Below are 17,260 nucleotides of genomic sequence, written 5' to 3' on the forward strand. Positions count from 1 at the left end.
TGGAATACAGTATTGTGGCATCATTATCCATAGTACTATCGAAAATATCACTTTTTCTGAAGCAATATCTTCTAAATGATAGTCTAGTCGTGTTTTTAACCGGTGGAGTATCCTTTCCAGTCAGTGCGGTATAGTACGCTATAAAATATGGTATTAACACACTCCTGCCGAACCAATGCCATAGTAAAACGAATACTAAAGTCAACAATATCACTTGACAGAACATGTAAAAGTAATACGGAAACATTATAGGATCTGGTGTGGTAAGTCTGGTTAATTTGCAAACGACCCATTGTATCATCATCCAATATACAAGACATTGGTTGGTGCCAGCGCAGAGAGAAACGCAACAATCCCAGAGCCGTCCGCAAAGGATATAAGGAAAGCAGAATATCTCCCACCAATTGTACTGAAACACCTCGTCGATTTGCGCATGAAAGCGTTCGCCTTCGACTTGATCGCACCGATGTCTCTCTCGACGTACCTTCTGCTTTTTCGGTGCCATTCTCGTTTGGTATGGTTTTGCGAGGGAATCAAAGTTTTAGTTTGCTTTTATACATAAGTAAATGCCTTACAAACACAAATAAACATTTAGAAAATTGCTTTAAATGTACATGACAGCAATAAATGACAATATCAATAACAACACCGTAGTTAATAAAAACAGAATAGTACACAATAAACGTAGTGTACATCAGGTCGTGTAGATAAAAAAATAATAAATTTAATAATTTACGTGAAAATAATATTGTTATAATTTTTGATAGGATTTATTAAATACAAAAATTATCAAGATGGCAATTTTGAATTTATGTCATGTATAATTTTTAGTACTGGCGATAAGGGTTTAATATAAATACGCAGTTGTCAAAAGTGGAAAATGACAAAATGTTGCGAAACTAGCAACCCAGTCAGTTTAAAGTTGACGATGGTGGGGTGGGTTACTTCGACGATGTTTTGAGTGAATTTACGTATAAAATCGCGCAATTATTATGTTAAAAGTGTTTAACATTACTCAGGCGCTAAAAGATTTGCTGTAATTACTGACGAGCCAAGAAATTTCCGCAGGTAATCGTTTTATCACGTTTATTTTGAAGTGAAAGTTGTTTCACAAATATTGCTAAGTTATCTTGCGAAGTTATTAGTTATATAGATTTTATGTAAGATCCCTTATTACCGTGATTACAAAATCGCTAGTAATTATAAATCAATAGATTATTTGCTGTTTAAGTTGATATTTCGTACGTAAAACAGGTTTATTACGGCCTTGTGTACATAACAAGGTATTTTTTTCCTAACACCACTTCCTAGGAGCGAATAGCCTTGACCAGTTGGTTTAAAAAATAATCCGTGTTTGATTTGTCACGTTACTTGTTGTTTTTTTTTGCAATAGAAGTGAACCAGCTGCTAAGTAGATACTGGCCACTGCGCCCCATGTATATCTGTAAACTACTGTATATAAGAGTGATAGCTCATTGGTTTTAAATTCTAGTGTAATTTTTTTTTTATTTGAAATTCAGAAGTCTGAATACCTTGGGCTTCTTGTGGTAAAAAAAAAATGGTAAAAATATTGTACACATTGTAGTAAGGAAAAAAAATGTATTTCATTAGACTTAGCTGCTACACTGTGTGCTTTATTCCTAAGTTTAATTTTTCCTGCTCAAAATATAAAGGTTTTATGAATGATGGAAGAGTAACGATTTTAATTTGTTTTAATTTGGACAGATAAAGTGGTAAAAATACCACTATCTTTGTAGTTAGTTCGGCTAAACAAGGCTGATACCACCGTCACACATATTTCTAGTGTGAAGCACTATGTTTCAATGTGCTGGATGCACTAACTTACACATGAGGTAACCTTAGTCCTCAGTGGCAACGCATGTGATCGGCTTCAGGTAGAACCTGGTCTATATGTAGTTGGTAACATATGTCCATACTCCAATGACTACTTACTCTAATGGACTATGTCTGCTAATCCTAACTAATATTATAAATCTATATGTGAGTTTGTAACACTTTCACGTCTTAATGTCATAGTCAATTGTCATTAAATTTTCTACACACATTGTCAGGGGTCTAATAAAGGTTATAAGGTACTTTTTATTCTGAAAAAAAAGTATAAGAAATTTTGTACAGAAATTCAACGGTTCAAAAAGGGCTTAGGGTATGTTTTATTCCTAAAAAAAGTGTTGTTTCCGAGATATAGATAAAAACACATGACTGCAAGCTAAGTCAGGTAAATACTAGTTCAATCTCATCGAAAATTAGGTAGACTAATAATAGTATTTGTTTAAAAATATTAAGTTTAAAAATAAACAAAATTTATAAGTTGGTAGAACCCTTTGTGGTTTGACTCCGGCGGCGCCACTGCTACACCTATTTCTGCCTAATAACAGCAGTTAGGCGCTGCTGTGTTCCGTTTTGAAGGGTGTGGTAAGGGAGACATACTTTTCCGAGGCGTTCCAGCTTAGTCCTCTGGGGTAGGGGCGCATCTGTGGCCGACCTCAGGTAGGAATATCTAATCCTATCTGGGGTTGATTACAGATGTCCATGGGCGGCAGTAGCCATTTAACATCAGGTGGACTGCTACTCCTATATCATAAAAAAAAAAAAAAAAGGGAAATTTGCCAGTTTCCCTAATAATAAAAAAAAGATGTCGCTGGAATTACCAGATAAAATTTAATCTCAATTTTATTATTATGTGTGCTACAATAATAATGTTGCTGATATGGTCTCATTAATGCTTTGTCTGAAATACGAGTATATATAGCGGATTGTACTAAAGGAGCCAAGATTTTTGGTTTTGGGGTTACCCCAGTTGAAGGGTAGGCTATTAGAGAATTTCTTTAAGAAAAGTTTACTAATAAAGATGGGTTTTTAAAAGTACTTAAATCCTTTGTGGTTTGTCTCTAACGGCCATACCTATTTCTGCCTATTAACAGCAGTGTTGGGTCCTCGTATTTCTGGATTTTTTCACCCCCTAAAATGTCAGCCCCAAAAAGGTTGGATTCAAGTAAGATATTTTAGCTATGAGGGAGGGGGACTAGGGTACGAAGTTATGTCCCCTAGACCTCTAGATCCGCCCCTGGGCTATCGAAAAAGTCTATATTCCGGTTACTATGATCTAGAACTTTGAGTTGACTAAAATAATACAAGTGTTTATTACATAAGTAACATGTAGTGTCGACATCAACATTTTAAGGTACTCAAGAAATACTTGAGCTTATTTGATAGTAAAAAAAAGTCTGAAAATTGTATCTAAATTGTATGGGTTGTTTACAAGGGCATTTTTTGATGGTTTATTTTACTTATTTTCTCTTTTTTTACACCTGATTGTAAATTAGAAATAATTTGCATGAGAGTTGACATTTCTTTAATTTTTAATTATATTGCTACCAGAAAAAGCAGACATAAATACTAATGTTTTGTATATTTTATTATTTCTGTTATGATTTTTTTTAACTTTTAGAGAATGGTCAGATACACAAAACACATTTATTATATGTATATATTTGGGGTTTTTATAAAAAATACAAACTTAATTAAAAGTTTATAAACATGATAATTAAGGAGATAACACGAAAAAACCTATGCTCAGATAACTGTGGATGTCTTGTAATATTCATAATAATATCAGTATCACGTTGGACAGGAAAGAAGTCAGTCATATATAATAACTTATAATAATAGTAAAAATAACTTTACTTCTATACTTGAAAAAAATAATTAGTAAAAATCGAGTATATTAATACAGTCAGTATATTTAAATGTTTTGAAGTGAAATTTGATAATTTTGGAATTGTGGTCTAATCTTTTCACTCTGAGCAAATAAGTGTCCAGCTGTGGGATAGTGTATTGTGTTGTAAAGTGATAGTGATTTTGGAATCTGAAAGGTATTGTTACAATTTTTAAATTATTAGAGTGGCTTGCGGTCCGAGTGTTTGAAGGTGGTAGAATCCTTTGTGGTTCGACTCCGGCGGCACCACCGCCACACCTATTTCTACCTAATAACAGCAGTGTTAGGCGCTGCTGTGTTCCGGTTTGAAGGGTGTGGTAAGGGAGACAGACTTTTCCGAGGCGTTCGAGTTGATTACAGATGTCCATGGGCGGCAGTAGCCACTTACCATCAGGTGGACTGCATGCTCGTCTGCTACTCTTATATTATAAAAAAAAATCACCTGATGGATGATGGTACTGTCACTGTCGCCTGGACATCCGTAACCAACTCCATCGCAGTCTACCTTTTTTTTATAATAAAAGAGTAGCAGACGAGCATGCAGTCCACCTGATGGTAAGTGGCTACCATGTCCATGGATATCCGTACTCAGCCCCAGATATGATTCAGATATGATTCAGCCCCAGACAGATATTCCTACCTGAGGTCGGCAACAGATTCCACTTATGCCACTTATCATCAAGTGTGAGATCCAAATTTGGAATAATATCGAAGGTCTATAAATCACATAATATAAAAAATTTCAAAGGTGGTAGAACCTTTTGTGGTTCAATTCCGGCGGCACCACCGCCACACCTATTTCTAGCTATTAACAGTACTATGATTCTATACGAATATAAATATCGATAACTTGGGTTAGGTATTATCGAAATATCGATATATCATTGCATCACTAATCAGGTGGACTGCATGCTCGATTGTTACATACAATCATAGATTAGTAAAGATTACTCACGCCTAACAAGAAAATGAACCCAGTTTTGAGAATTGAAATAGTTGCGTAAAAAAGTTTTGCCACGTCTCCGTGATAAAATGTCGCTAAAATATTTGAAATAATTATTTATTTATTACGTAAATTACGTAATTATTACGTAAATTAGTTATTTATTCGTAAATTTTCTCTAAAAATGTTTTTAATTGTCAAGGATTCAAAAAAAGAACTTACTAAAATAAGCCATTTGTGGCTTCATTCAATTTCAAGGCGGCGAAGTATCTTTACTAATCTATGCATAAAATAAATAAAAACTTCTAAAAAAACAAACTGCATGCTAATTGGGTATTTGAATAAGATAAAATATCCGACTCATTACATGTTATCATACTTATATTATATTAAATTACAATAACATTTTTTTATTTAAAACAAAACAATACTAGTTGCTTGCTTATCTTGTTTAAGAGTAATTTATTTAAACTTACAAGTCATTGTTATTAAATCTATGTTAAATGAAATCTATTGCCTTATATATTTCATCTATAGGAGGTGGTAGAACCCATTTAGGTTCGACTCCGGCGGCACCACCGCCACACCTATTTCTACCTAATAACTGCAGTGTTAGGCGCTGCTGTGTTCCGGTTTGAAGGGTGTGGTAAGGGAGACAGACTTTTCCGAGGCGTTCCAGCTTAGTCCTCAGGGGTAGCGGCGCATCTGTGGACCTGTGTGCCGACCTCAGGTAGGAATATCCAATCCTATCTGAGGTTGATTACAGATGTCCATGGGCGGCAGTGGCCACTTGCCGTCGGGTGGACTGCGTGCTCGTCGGCTACTCTTATATTATAAAAAAAAAATGAATAAATAATAATAGTGTGTTTGTAACAACAGACGAGCATGCAGTCCACCTGATGGTAAGTGGCTACTGCCGCCCATGGACATCTGTAATCAATCCCAGATAGGATTAGACATTCCTACCTGGAGTCGGCCACAGGTGCGCCGCTAACCCTGAGGACTAAGCTCGAACGCCTCGAAAAAGTATGGCTACCTTACCACACCCTTCAAACCAGAACACAGCAGCGCTTAACACTGCTGTTAAATTGCTTCACTGTTAAGAGTTTCACTGGCAGTTAGGTGACGATTAGATTCCTACATGAAGCTGGCTACGGATATGGCTACCCCTGAGAACTTTGTTAGAACGCCTCGATATAACTATTTCTATCATCCTTAAATACGGAATGCACAGCGCGTATCTACGTCGAAAAACGAAGGGTATAGGGGAATAACACCTTAAATACGGAACGCATAACGCGTGACTACGTTCGCACAATGAATGGAGCAGGGGAATAACACACTTTTCATCAATAATACCCAAACCCAGCCTTTTACGACAACCTTCGTTTACATAATTAATTTAACGACATTTAATTACCGTAGAATTGTGGTTATAAACATTTCGCCCTGAGAGAATACCAGTACCCAGCAGTGGGAAACTAATTAATAAAATCTATTTGCTTTTTTAATTTACAGATCAAACACCAAGTCAAAACATCAAGAAAATGGCGGACATTCAAATAGTTTTCGTGCTAGCAACACTGATGTCCATTTCAAATTCGGAATACATCCCGCCCGGACCGTTATACCCGTGCCCGAAAGAGACAGAGTCCCATCTGCTATATCCGTGCGTATGCGAGAAAGGGACGGATACAGGTCTGTTCATTCGCTGCGAGAACACAGGGCTAGCTGTCATGAGCGTAGGGTTGGGTAATATCGCGGGATTGGGCTTTCCAATAGAGAGACTTCTTTTAAAAGAGGCTAAAATTGGTAAGAATTGACATTTATGTTTTCTTCTTTAACACATTGTGATAGCAAACGAGCAAGCAGACCACCTGATGATAAGTAGCTAATGCTGCTCATGGATATCTATAATCAACCCCAGATGACGTCAGGAATTGGAACGTCATTGGAAGTTGGAAATGGAGAGGCTCTGATAAATACATTATTTTAAAACAAACACAGGAGTACGTAATACTCGTATTATTACTAATTTATTAGTGACGTCATTATACATACAATATGGCGGAGGCTTCAAAATGGCAGGATGTGGGTATTAAATGAGAGAGTTATCTGATAAGACTACGATTGTATTTTGATTTTCTGAAAATAATAATAGTAATAATTGGTCTGGTGGCGAAAAACGTTAAATAATAGCGGTTTCTCGTACAGCGACCCCCATTTATTTGCATTTTTTTTTATTTTTAATACTCGTTATAGCGGCCGCTATAATACATAGGTAGAGTCCGCACCAAACTTCTAGTCCGCTCTGAATATATAAGCGAGTCGCGTCGCAACAGCAAATTGTAGATATTAGCGAGTCGAAGACAGCGCGGCTTCCCCCCGGCACTCTCCTTTACCCGCTCTCGCCTACATAGTTGCGTTAGTGTGCCCTTACGTTGCTACGGAGTATATGCTTGTAGATGTGTTCGACCGCATTGGCTCTCTGACTACTGCGTGCAACAACTTCAGAGCGGACTAGAAGTTTGGCGCGAACTAGATTATTGATGTTCAAAATGAATTCTGTAACGGATCACCATGGATGAAATGTTTTTGATTGATTTTTTTTATTCCAGCCCACTTATTCGGTCCACTTCTCCATCGGTCAACTGTCCGAGTGCTCCACATAGTCGACACGCCAATCAAATCTATAGATGCGTACGCCTTCGCCGGCGTGAACAAAACTCTTCAGGAGTTGTACATGGTTAACACGAAGATTGTGGAGTTCCCGAAGGATGCCTTTAAGGTAGGAAGACTGTTTTCAATGATATAAGAGAATTAAAAAGTAGTTCACCTATGGTAAGGCTACTGCAGCCCATGGATATCTGTAATCAACCTCAGATAAGATTAGATCCCTGTCTGAGAGGCCATGGATGCCCCGCAGGAAGCAGGAGTAGCCTGCTTCATCCTACCACGAAGATGGTACACTTCAAGGGGACTCCTGCGGCACCACCGCCACACCTGTTTCTGCCTCATAACATCAGTGTTAAGCGCTGTTGTGTTCCGGTTTGAAGGGTGTGGTAAGGGAGACAGACTTTTCCGAGGCGTTCCAGCTTAGTCCACAGCGGCGTATTAGTGACCGACTTCAGGAAGGTTCAGAATCTTATCTGTGGTTGATTACAGATGTCGGACGGCAGCAGCCACTCACCATCAGATGGACTGCATGCTCGTCTTCTATATTATAAACATTATTTTTAGTAACCTCTCCCTTCTTAAGCTTAAACGATGAACCAAAATTATCTTAATTTAGAAATACACTATGTATAAATAACTTTTTATAATTTATTAATAAATTGTGACTTTTTAATTTTTTTTCAAAATTGTTCCTTCTCCCCATCTCCCCAGATCCTAGGCAACCTATCAATACTATCAATAGAGGGCCACGAGATGAAAACCTTAGGGAAGGACATATTCGCTGGCAGCGAAGCGGCGGGGAGGCTGGAGAGGCTGCATCTCTCGAATGGGAAGATTGCTGACGTCGCCGCTGAGGCTTTCCAGGTTTGTGTTGTTGGTGCATACATGTTAGAAACACGCATTTGTATGGACTCATACATGCAAGAAATTTAAGCTTTTAGGACGAATGAATGCAAGGAAAGATGTATATATTTATTTATTTATGTGCATGTATAAATTCGAGCACGCATGGAAGTATGTATGCATGGACTCATGCAAGCAAGAGTTGCGTTTTTATCTAGCCCAGACATAACATGTCCTTATTTATTACTAGTTTTTGCCCGCGGCTTCGCCCGCGTTTAAAAGAAAATAATATGACATACTAACATACATAAAACTGAAAATTCGTACCTTCATTGGAATGACAGTGGCGCTACCTGGCGAAAATTGGTCGTCCCAACTCAGAAACCTTCGTGAGCTCATGGACAACAACTTTGCTTAACATCATGACTTGAACAAATGCATAGTTTACGATTCAATCCTTAGTAATATCGATTAAAATAATCGATATTTTGGTCCAAAAGATGGATTCTCCGATTAATCGATCTTAAATCGCCATCCCTAGTTCCCGTGGGATTTCCGGGATAAAAACTATCCTGTGTCCTTTCTCGGGTCTCAGACTATCTTTGTACAAAATTTCATTAAAATCGGTTCAGTGGTTTAGGCGTGAAGAAGAGACAACCAGACAGACAGACAGAGTTACTTTCGGATTTATAATATTAGTAAGGAAGTAAGGATTTTTGTGAAAAACATTAATTACTCTTACATAGTACCTACCACATTTGAAACCAATGATTCTGTATTTTTTTATTATTTACTTATCAAAAATAAATTTGGTATGCATTCAGTATACACTTGCAGTAGGAACACTAAGACATAAGATAAAAAAAAGAACCAATAAATATATTGAAATAAGACATCTTTTGAAGGTGGTAGAACCCTTTGTGGTTCGACTCCGGCGGCACCACCGCCACACCTATTTCTACCTAATAACAGCAGTGTTAAGCGCTGCTGTGTTCCGGTTTGAAGGGTGTGGTAAGGGAGACAGACTTTTCCGAGGCGTTCCAGCTTAGTTCTCAGGTGTAGCGGCGCATCTATGGCCGACCTCAGGTAGGAATATCTAATCCTATCTGGGGTTGATTACAGATGTCCATGGGCGGCAGTAGCCACTTACCATCAGGTGGACTGCATGCTCGTCTGCTACTCCTATATTATAAAAATAAAATATATTGAAATAAGACATGTATGGGTAAGCACGCACACATACATAAATACACACATGCATAGGAAGCTTGTATACAAATATATAATACACTTTATATTATGTACTGTATTTTAATTTATACCTATAACCTGTCTTCCATTGCAGTACTTGAAGAAACTAAAGACCTTAGACCTCCACGGTAACAGATTGGCGACGTTGAAAAGAAATCAATTCAAGGGGCTACGTGATACTGAGGTTTTGGATTTGAGGTTGGTTACATGGACTTTTTTAATGTTTTCTGAGCTTATGTATGTCTGTATGTGTGTGTCTCTCTGTGTGTGTGCGTGTGCATGCTTGTATGTATACAGGGTGAATTTTTCAAAGGGACTCTTAATATAATGATTTTCAAGTGTATGTATATATGTGTGTGTCTCTCTGTGTGTGTGCATGTTTTCGAGTGTTTGTATGGATGTGTGTGTCTCTCTGTGTGTGTGCATGTTTGTATGTATACAGGGTGAATTTTTCAAAGACTATAATCAGATCCTATATCCGATATTGGAATAATATAGGGTGTGTTTTTTTTTCAAAATGAACTTGTTCGGTTCCCGGCTTGGGAAAAATATTAAAAAAAACTAATGATGCAGTTTTAGTACTTATTAGAATTGAAGTTTAGGACTATGTACTAAACCAGCGTTTTCCGACCTTTTTCAGTCCACGGACCCTTAGGAAATCAAGCAGTTTTCGCGGACCCCTTAATAAAATAAACAGCAAAAAATGATTTTTGTAGTAAAACTGGTTTGCTGATTTTTCGTTTTGCGGCCTTTTTGCATTTAATGAGCGATTTATGTATGGTCCAGAGATGACACCGTGGACCCCCATACATATACTCGCGGACCCTGGGTGTCCGCGGACCACAGGTTGGGAAACGCGGTACTAAACCAACATTTATTTGAATTATTGCTTACTATGTAGTGACATAGAAGTCGGTTGTATTTTTTGTTATTTTTTTTAAGCGTCTGTTTTTTGTTTTTTTTGTTCTGTTGTTGTTTGTTTTTTGTTTTTTGTTTTGTTTATCCGTAAGGTGACTTAGACTAGACTGAAGCTTTTTAATGTATTTTAATTTTTTTGTGTTTTTCAGTTACAACAACATAACAAAACTGGACGGGAGTCATATCGGTGACCTGACTAAGCTTGGTTGGTGTAACGCGAGTCACAATCAAATTGGGGAGATACCGAGGTAAGGACCCATTGCTGGGCTTTTGCCCATTTGTGGGGAATTTTGCCCATTTTTCGATTTTTAGATTGCTTAGAGTTTTTGGTCTTATGGCTATTTTTTGTTTTTCCCCAATTGATGGTCTATTTTCCAAATTATTTTTTACTTTAGACAAGTATAGTTCGCGCCACACTGCTAGTCCGCTCTGAAGTTGTTGCGAGTAGGTGTAGTCATACAATTTGCTATGGCGACGCGATTCATTGCTATATTCAGAGCGGACTAGCAGATTTACGCGGACTATATTTTACTTAATTGTACTTGTTTAACAAATATCTTTGTTTTTGAATAAGACCACTTTTCGAAATTCAATTTGATTTTACAATTTTTTGTATTCTTTAAAGTTTAAAGGAGTTTTGGTTGTTGATTTGAAATTTAATTTAAGGCAAATAATTTAATAATATTCGAAATTTTTGAGAAAGATTTTGTAAATTGTATATTTAACAAGATTTATATTATAATTGATTTTTAATGTTGATTATATTTGTAATTACTACTATATTTTGTAGTTATTAATTATATTTTTGTAATTTCAGAGGTATGTTCGCAAGAAACACAGTAATAAAAGTTGTACATTTGGACAATAATAAAATAAAAAAATTAGATACCAACAGTTTCAGAGGAATGAGATTTTTGAGGTAAGGAAGTAATTCGGAACTTTTTATTATATAGAAGTAGGAAATAAGCTTGCAGTCCACCTTAAAGTAAGTGGCCACTGTTTCATGGACATCTATAATCAATCGTAGATAAGACTAGATTCCTACCTGAGGTTGTCCACAAATGTGGACATCCGACATCTGTGGGCGCATGTGCGCCGCTACCCCTGAAGACTAAGCTGGAACGCCTGAGAATACTATGTCTCCCTTACTGCACCCTTCAAACCAGAACACAGCAGTTATAACAGAAATAGGTGTGACGGTGGTGCCTCCGGAGTTGCACCACAACGGTTCTACCACCTTTAATACCTTCGGTGGACACAGCCACTCACACATTGACAAGTACCTACATATAGTCCGTGGACTAGCAGTTTTACTGCTAGTCCGCTCTGAATATAGAAATGAATCGCGTCGCCATAGCAAATTGTATGACTACACCTGCTCGCTACAACTTCATAACGGACTAGCAGTTTGGCGCGGACTATACATACATACGTAACATAATCATTTAATACATTCCAGGCGTCTCTTTCTCCAAGACAATCAGATATCGGACGTGGGACGCGGGACGTTCTCAGCGGTGACCAGGATAGGCACTGTGGACCTAGCCAGGAATAAGATAACTAAAGTGGACTTCCAGATGTTCCAGCAAGTGCGGTATGCTGAGGTGAGACTTGGTTTAACAGCAGCGGGGTTCTGGGTTTGATTCCTGATCGGACAATTTTTCATTAGGTTGGAGAAGCAACTTGCTACTTGAACTGCCTATCTGGGATTAATTATAGATATACATTTTTTTTTTATAATATAAGAGTAGCAGACGAGCATGCAGTCCACCTGATGGTAAGTGGCTACTGCCGCCCATGGACATCTGTAATCAACCCCAGATAGGATTAGATATTCCTACCTGAGGTCGGCCACAGATGCGCCGCTACCCCTGAGGACTAAGCTGGAACGCCTCAGAAAAGTCTGTCACCCTTACCACACCCTTCAAACCGGAACACAGCAGCGCTTAACACTGCTGTTATTAGGTAGAAATAGGTGTGGCGGTGGTACCGCCGGAGTCGAACCACAAAGGGTTCTACCACCTTTAAGATGATACATGGGTGGCAGTAGCCACTTACCGTCAGGTGGACTGGATGCTCGTCTGTTACTCCTATATTATAAAAAAGTCCAATGTAGTCCAAAGTACATGAGTAACTTCATAAACTAGATGGTCTAAATGAAGCCAATCATAGTTGCGTTGCCATGTAAGGACTCAGATGCTCAACCCAAAGTTAAATATGCTCGCAGTAGTAGTACCTCATCCGCCGAACCATACTGAAGTATTCAGATTTTTGATATGGGTCTGGACTGTGGGTGTTACATAGTTTTGCAATTATCTTTGTGTGAGTTTCACGCAAATAAAAAACTAAACAAAATATCCTTCCATACAAATGTTTGCCTTACATATTGTTATTAACTTCCAGGTAATAAACCTAGCGGAGAACAGAATCACGATCATAGAGAAGCAAGCATTCACAGACCTATACTTAGCTGTGGTGAACATATCGCACAACGCGCTAGAGACGATAGAAACCGGTGCGTTCGTGAACTGCAACAACATGACGGTGCTGGACTTGAGCCACAATGCGCTGCGGACGGTCGCCAGGAACGCTTTCGATGAGAACAGCTACGCGGGAGAGCTGCAAGTGTCGTACAACCAGTTTACGGACCTTGGACAGGTGAGTCATTTGATAAAAAATCAAAAAAATGTTAAAAAGATACTAAAAGATAACAAAAGATAATAAAGATAGCAAAAGATACAAAAAGATAAATAAAGATACCAAAAGATAAACAAATATAACATCAGTTACCAAAAGAAAACAAAGATAAAAGGTAAAACATTTCTAAAAGCAAACAAAGCTCAGTAACAATTAAAAATAAATATTCAGTATTTTTTTTAATATTTAGTAAATTAAAAAAGAAACTAAAAGATGGCAGTTAATAAGGTAAGTATCTTTCTATATTAATATCGTACGACGCTAGAGACCATAGAGTCTGGTGCGTTCGTGAACTGCAACAACATGACGGTGCTGGACTTGAGCCACAATGCGCTGCGGACGGTCGCCAGGAACGCTTTCGATGAGAACAGCTACGCGGGAGAGCTGCAAGTGTCGTACAACCTGTTTACGGACCTTCGTCAGGTGAGTTATTTGAAAAATTTTTTTTTCCTTGAAAACTACAAAAAAAGATATCAAAAGATAAATAAAGATACCAAAAGATAAATGAAGATAACAAAAGATAAATAAAGATATCAAAAGATATCAAAAGATAAATAAAGATAATAAAGATAACAAAAGATATCAAAAGATAAATATAGATAACCAAAGATAAATAAAGACAACAAAAGATAAAGATTGCAACCGATAAATTAAAATAATAAAAGATAAGTAAAGTAATAAATATACATTAAAAATGTAATAAATAAAAATACCAATAAATATTAAACTAAAATAAATAAACAACGTCTTTAAAGTATTTATTGTTAAATGATTTAAAATAAAATGCGAATATATTTTTTACAAATGAATAAAAAGAAAGATAAAAGTAGAAGAACATGTAAAAAGATTTAAATAAGAACTCGTTAAAAATAATAATTAATAAATAAAAGTGTGTAAAAAGAAAGGAAGTAAATGTTCACATGTTCTTATATGCTGATTGACAAACAAAAGATAAATAAATGTAACTCGAAAATTAATAATTAATTTAAAATTTCATCTTTTCAGGTCCCAATCCAAAACATGACCGGCTTAAGATTACTGAATGCCTCACACAACAATATTCAAGTCATTCCCAAGACTGCGATACCCAAGCTATACGAATTGCATACTGTGGACGTGTCTTATAATAATCTGAGCGAGATACACAACGCTGTGTTCCAGAATTTATTCTCTTTGAGGTGAGAAAACACATATTTTTAACACGCTTTTATTAGCTTGGGTTGTATGTATGTATGTAACGGAATCCTATTTCTACCTAATAACAGCAGTGATAGGCGCTGCTGTGTTCCGGTTTGAAGGGTGTGGTAAGGGAGACAGACTTTCCCGAGGCGTTCCAGCTTAGTCCTCAGGGGTAGCGGCGCATCTGTGGCCGACTTTAGGTAGGAATATCTAATCCTATCTGGGGTTGATTATAGATGTCCATGGCCGGCAGTAGCCACTTACCATCAGGTGGACTGCATGCTCGTCTGCTACTCTTATATTATAAAAAAAAAGTGAGCTCTGGTGTAGGGTTATTTGTAACCAACTCTATATACTCGTAGAACAGGTTTTTTAATAATATATTAATAGTATTAGAATGAGTATGCAGTCGATTGGATGGTATAGTCCGCGTCAAACTTCTAGTCCGCTCTGAAGGGAGGGTTCCCGTGCTGTCTTCGTCCTGCTAATATCTAGAATTTGCTGTTGCGACGCGACTCATTTATACAGGGTGAATTTTTAAAACGGGCCTTCAGGGCCAAATCCTAAACTATAAGGATTAGCGAAAAATGCTGAAAGGAGTTACGAGACCGATTTTGATAAAAACTAAAACTGCATCATTACTTTTTTAAAATAACTTTTTCCCTAGCCGGGAATCGAACGAGTACATTTTGAAAAAAAAATACACCCTCTATATTATTCCACTATCTGATAGTGTTGCTTTTAAGGATCAAAATCTGGGAAGTAATGATAAATGACATACTAAAGAAAAAGCCTCAATTTTAAGAAAATAGGTATTTTTTTCATTTTAATTTGGCAGCTAAGTTCCCGCCATTCATTTTTTGGCTCAATGTTTCAAATCATTCAAAACGGACGTTTTGTTCTCCAAGAGTTTATATTTTATGTCCGACTTAGTTAAGGATATTTTTAGGACCATTATAATAGATATAACTTGCTATGGGCGGAGTTCGTTTAATACAGATGTAAAGTTGACAATTTGCGAGAATGACTTTTTCGAGTCAAATCCGTGTGATTAGAGAGATAACAAAGAGTTATAGAAAATCATATTTAACGTTGAAACGAAGTTGTAAACAACAAACAATAATAATTTACTATTTAATCAGTTATCTATTTTTATTACATAAAAGATAAATCCTAAAAATGGCGGTAAATTATTTGCCAAACTATTACTTTCTCATATTAAGCCGTATGTCATGGTCATAACATCGAATAATTAGTTGATTAACCAACAATTTGTTCAATGGTATGACTTATGTATGTTTCTAAAAAAATATACATAAGTAAATCATTTGTTATGTCCTTAAGGATTAGTATGCCAATGCATGGAAAAATATGTATTTTCTTCAAAATTTTCCTTTTCCTTTAATTTGTCACCTAACATTGCTTCCCAGAATTTGATCCTTATAAGCGACACTATCAGATAGTGGAATAATATAGAGGGTGTATTTTTTTTTTAAAATGAACTCGTTCGATTCCCGGCTAAGGAAAAAGATATTTAAAAAAGTAATGATGCAGTTTTAGTTTTTATCAAAATCGGCCTCGTAACTCCTTTCAGCATTTTTCGCTAATCCTTATAGTTTCGGATTTGGCTCTGAAGGCCCGTTTGAAAAATTCATCCTGTATATTCAGAGCGGACTAGAAGTTTGACGCGGACTAAAACACGCTGTTTTTAAGCAGTAGGGCATTTGTCTCTGTTATATTATGTTATCTATACTAATATTATAAAGAGGAAAACTTTGTTTGATTGTAATTAATAGGCTCAAAAACCACTGGACCGATTTTAAAAATTCTTTCACCATTCGAAAGCTACATTATCCACGAGTAACATAGGCTATATTCTATATGAAATATATTTGATAAATAGATTTTGAGGCGGTACAAAGTTTGCCGGGTCAGCTAGTATATTAATAAGTGTATATTTCCTCTTACGTTCTAGATACCTATACCTAAGCCACAACTCGATGGAGCAGCTGAAGCCGTCCACGTTCGGCACGGTGCCGACGGTGCTGGAGCTGGACCTGTCGCACAACCGGTTGCGGGACTCGTCGCGCGGCGCTCTGGCCAAGCTCGCCAGCTGCCGGCTGCTGGACCTCAGCCACAACCGCCTGGAGAGGATCCCGCAGATACCCATCAGCCTGGGGTTAGTGGCTAGTTTGGAATGCCTTATGTTCCACTGTTTTATTTCAGCAGATAATTTTGGTAAATTCCAAAAATCGTAATATGGGAGTTAAAGCGAGCTTTTAGGATGGTGACTATTCAAGAATGCCTTGAGTGCCAATTTAGTTTTCTCTAAAATGAGTTTTATTGGTTGATTATGCGCTAGGTAAGTTCACTGGACTGCTATTAACCCAGAATGCCGCATGTCCCAGGTTAGTTTAGTCACAAAACCGTTTTTACAGCCGTCTATTTGATATCCAACGTATTCCATCACTAGCGGTACATCACTAATTCGGAACGCCTCACGTGCCGGTCTACCTAAGTAGCAATGGAGCAGCTGAAGCCACGTTCGGCACGGTGCCGATGGTGCTGGAAATAAGGGATTATTAGCAAGGTTGTGAGGTTAAGACTATTCTGGAATGCCTTGAGTGCCAGTTTAGTTTTCATTAAAAAATGCATTATTACTTTACCATGCGTACTGATTGATTACGTAATAGTGCGTAAGGTAAGTCCTCCGGACTGTCATTGATCCTGAATGCCGTATGTCCCAGGTTAGTTTAGTCATAAAACCGTTTTACAGACATCTAGTATGTGTTTAACGCATTGTAGTGGTTCATCACTAATTTGGAACGCCTCATGAGCCGGTCAGTGTATTTAAGTAACTCTAAAAGCTATTTTTTTTTATAATATAGGAGTAGCAGACGAGCATGCAGTCCACCTGATGGTAAGTGGCTACTGCCGCCCATGGACATCTGTAATCAACCCCAGATAGGATTAGATATACCTACCTGAGGTCGGCCACAGATGCGCCGCTACCCCTG

The 17,260-nt window shown here is 37.4% G+C and overlaps 1 protein-coding gene across 1 annotated transcript in view; it reads left to right on the forward strand.

Moving 5' to 3' along the window:
* Positions 1–901: 901 nt before the first annotated feature.
* Positions 902–17,260, forward strand: part of conv (insulin like growth factor binding protein acid labile subunit convoluted) — a 28,325-nt gene continuing 11,966 nt past the window's right edge. The window contains exons 1-11 of the mRNA XM_073081698.1: positions 902–1,068; positions 6,198–6,491; positions 7,298–7,467; positions 8,067–8,219; positions 9,544–9,647; positions 10,517–10,615; positions 11,185–11,286; positions 11,827–11,971; positions 12,771–13,025; positions 14,070–14,242; positions 16,219–16,422. Of these exons, the coding sequence (XP_072937799.1) occupies positions 6,227–6,491; positions 7,298–7,467; positions 8,067–8,219; positions 9,544–9,647; positions 10,517–10,615; positions 11,185–11,286; positions 11,827–11,971; positions 12,771–13,025; positions 14,070–14,242; positions 16,219–16,422 (1,670 nt within the window). The 5' untranslated portion in view covers positions 902–1,068; positions 6,198–6,226. The remainder of the gene's footprint in view (positions 1,069–6,197; positions 6,492–7,297; positions 7,468–8,066; positions 8,220–9,543; positions 9,648–10,516; positions 10,616–11,184; positions 11,287–11,826; positions 11,972–12,770; positions 13,026–14,069; positions 14,243–16,218; positions 16,423–17,260) is intronic.

Source organism: Epargyreus clarus, unplaced genomic scaffold, assembly GCF_041222505.1.
Source record: "Epargyreus clarus isolate Ecla_fem2 unplaced genomic scaffold, WU_Ecla_fem_2.2 ptg000016l, whole genome shotgun sequence".
Taxonomy (NCBI): domain Eukaryota; kingdom Metazoa; phylum Arthropoda; class Insecta; order Lepidoptera; family Hesperiidae; genus Epargyreus; species Epargyreus clarus.